The sequence below is a fragment of the Bacillus rossius genome, chromosome 1 (assembly GCF_032445375.1).
Source record: "Bacillus rossius redtenbacheri isolate Brsri chromosome 1, Brsri_v3, whole genome shotgun sequence".
NCBI classification, from domain to species: domain Eukaryota; kingdom Metazoa; phylum Arthropoda; class Insecta; order Phasmatodea; family Bacillidae; genus Bacillus; species Bacillus rossius.
In genome coordinates, this window is record NC_086330.1 from 178,572,555 (window position 1) to 178,574,689 (window position 2,135).

Consider the following 2,135-nt stretch of genomic DNA (forward strand, 5'->3'; position numbering starts at 1 on the left):
GGAAGCCGCCCAGGTGAAGGCCGCTCAGCGCATGCCGGAGCCCAGCAGGAAGCCGCCCAGGTGAAGGCCGCTCAGCGCATGCCGGAGCCCAGCAGGAAGCCGCCCAGGTGAAGGCCGCTCAGCGCATGCCGGAGCCCAGCAGGAAGCCGCCCAGGTGAAGGCCGCTCAGCGCATGCCGGAGCCCAGCAGGAAGCCGCCCAGGTGAAGGCCGCTCAGCGCATGCCGGAGCCCAGCAGGAAGCCGCCCAGGTGAAGGCCGCTCAGCGCATGCCGGAGCCCAGCAGGAAGCCGCCCAGGTGAAGGCCGCTCAGCGCATGCCGAAGCCCAGCAGGAAGCCGCCCACGAAGGCGGTGGCGGCCGGCGCGCGCGCCGTCAGCGCCCGCCAGGCTTCGCCCAGGTTCTGGCGCGCCACGCGGCCGCCCAGCTGGCGGACCGCTGGCAGCGCGCCGCCCGCGCTCACGGCGTACCCGCGCGCGCGCGCCAGCTCCGCCGCCAGGATGCCGCCGCCCGCCAGCACGGCGCCCAGCTTGAACACGCCCGCGGCCAGCAGGCCCGTGGTGAGCCCCGTCAGGCCGCCCGCCACCACCTCCCAGGTCTGGTCCCCCAGCACGGCGTCGTGGCCCGCCGGGACCGACTGCACCTCCTCCTGCTGCATCCTGATCCTTCACTGCCTGGGTGCAGCCACGCGCATCCTGGTCACTGACAATTTTGATATGGACAGATCCGTGTGGTCAATGAATACACAAACTTTCATGTGTCTCCATAATTAAGCTGGATGTACCATAGAGGTAATACAAACCATGGAGGTATTATACCGTCGAGTAGTGTCTACTCTGAAGTTGAAGTCGACTGGTTTGCGAAAAAAATCGTTGCTTAATAAAGGCTTATGATATGAGTATATTTTTAAATAAATTTAAAAGAACTCGCTAAGAAGATTCGTAAAAATGTCATAGTGTAGGAAGTATTGTAACAGACGTGTAAGCAAGGAGTTTTCGCGCCTGTATAATTACACTGTGTATGAAGCTGTTTTTTTTTTCCTTCAGATAATTGTTACGCCATATTGGTTAGAAACCAAAAACAAGGGCTGAATTGTAGTGCATACACTGTCGAAAAATTTAAATGCCATTTTATTTTATGAAAGTTGCTGTTTTTAACGACGAAGACTCCAATTCATGCTAATCAACACACGTGGTTTAGCACCATTTCCGCAATGTTTTGGGCGGAACAATATGGCGATGGCGAGGGAAAAAAAATGTTATTTCAACTTGGTCACAAAATGTCATCTTACAATACCTAACTCCATGTCTACAGAAATCTGTATTCAATTCATTAGAACAAAAAAAAAATGTTTTACAATCCAGATAGTTTTAAATGGTAAAGATTGAACACAACTTTTCCCTTTACCTCTTATCAACAATGAATAAACTAGAGGGAGACTAAACTTACATAACAATATAATAAGCGTCCAACATCAGTCAATCATGTGACATTTCCAGAAATCGCTTAGAAATTTTGATGTAAAAACAGTTAGGCGTGAAAAATCATAAATTATTAAGATTATTTAGGCTATGTTGCAAAACATAATGTCTCAACAACTATTATTTATTGGGACGATGTTCAACATCTATTTATGACACAATGCTCGCTGTGTTATAATTAAATATTTTTATTAACACTCATCAAACTGCATCCAATTTACCTGAAATTATCCTTTGTCAGTAACTATGATATGAGATTTTGCTGTTTAATCGTCAGCAACACGTTGCTGACATTCTTGTGCGGGACTAATCTTTGCAAACGTTTTACCACTTTTTATGTTGGCCAGCAGCTGGGTGACAGAGGGAACAAGGTACAAATATTTTCTCAAAGCATTTTAAAGATGCTTTTATAGTTTACACAGATCCTAACGTCCCAATTTTGCTTGAGTGTAATGAAAATTGTAGTTTACCAGTCTGCATGAATGTCAGGTGTAAAAACACATTGTGAAATTAATCTCTTTTTTTTCCTTTCCTCTCTTTGGGCAAAGGGCAAATGGAGAACAAGAACATATAGCTGGGTCGAGCTCAAAATGTTCAGGTGGCCCAGTATATACTCCCCAGGGTTTTAGTTATACCTCTAAGAACTCACTTATGTCTT

At 47.7% G+C, this 2,135-nt stretch overlaps 1 protein-coding gene across 1 annotated transcript; it reads right to left on the minus strand.

Moving 5' to 3' along the window:
* Positions 1-306: 306 nt before the first annotated feature.
* LOC134540153 (FUN14 domain-containing protein 1-like) lies at positions 307-654 on the minus strand. Its single transcript, XM_063382729.1, has one exon. It carries the CDS (start codon positions 652-654, stop codon positions 307-309), a length of 348 nt encoding a protein of 115 aa, XP_063238799.1.
* Positions 655-2,135: the final 1,481 nt, after the last annotated feature.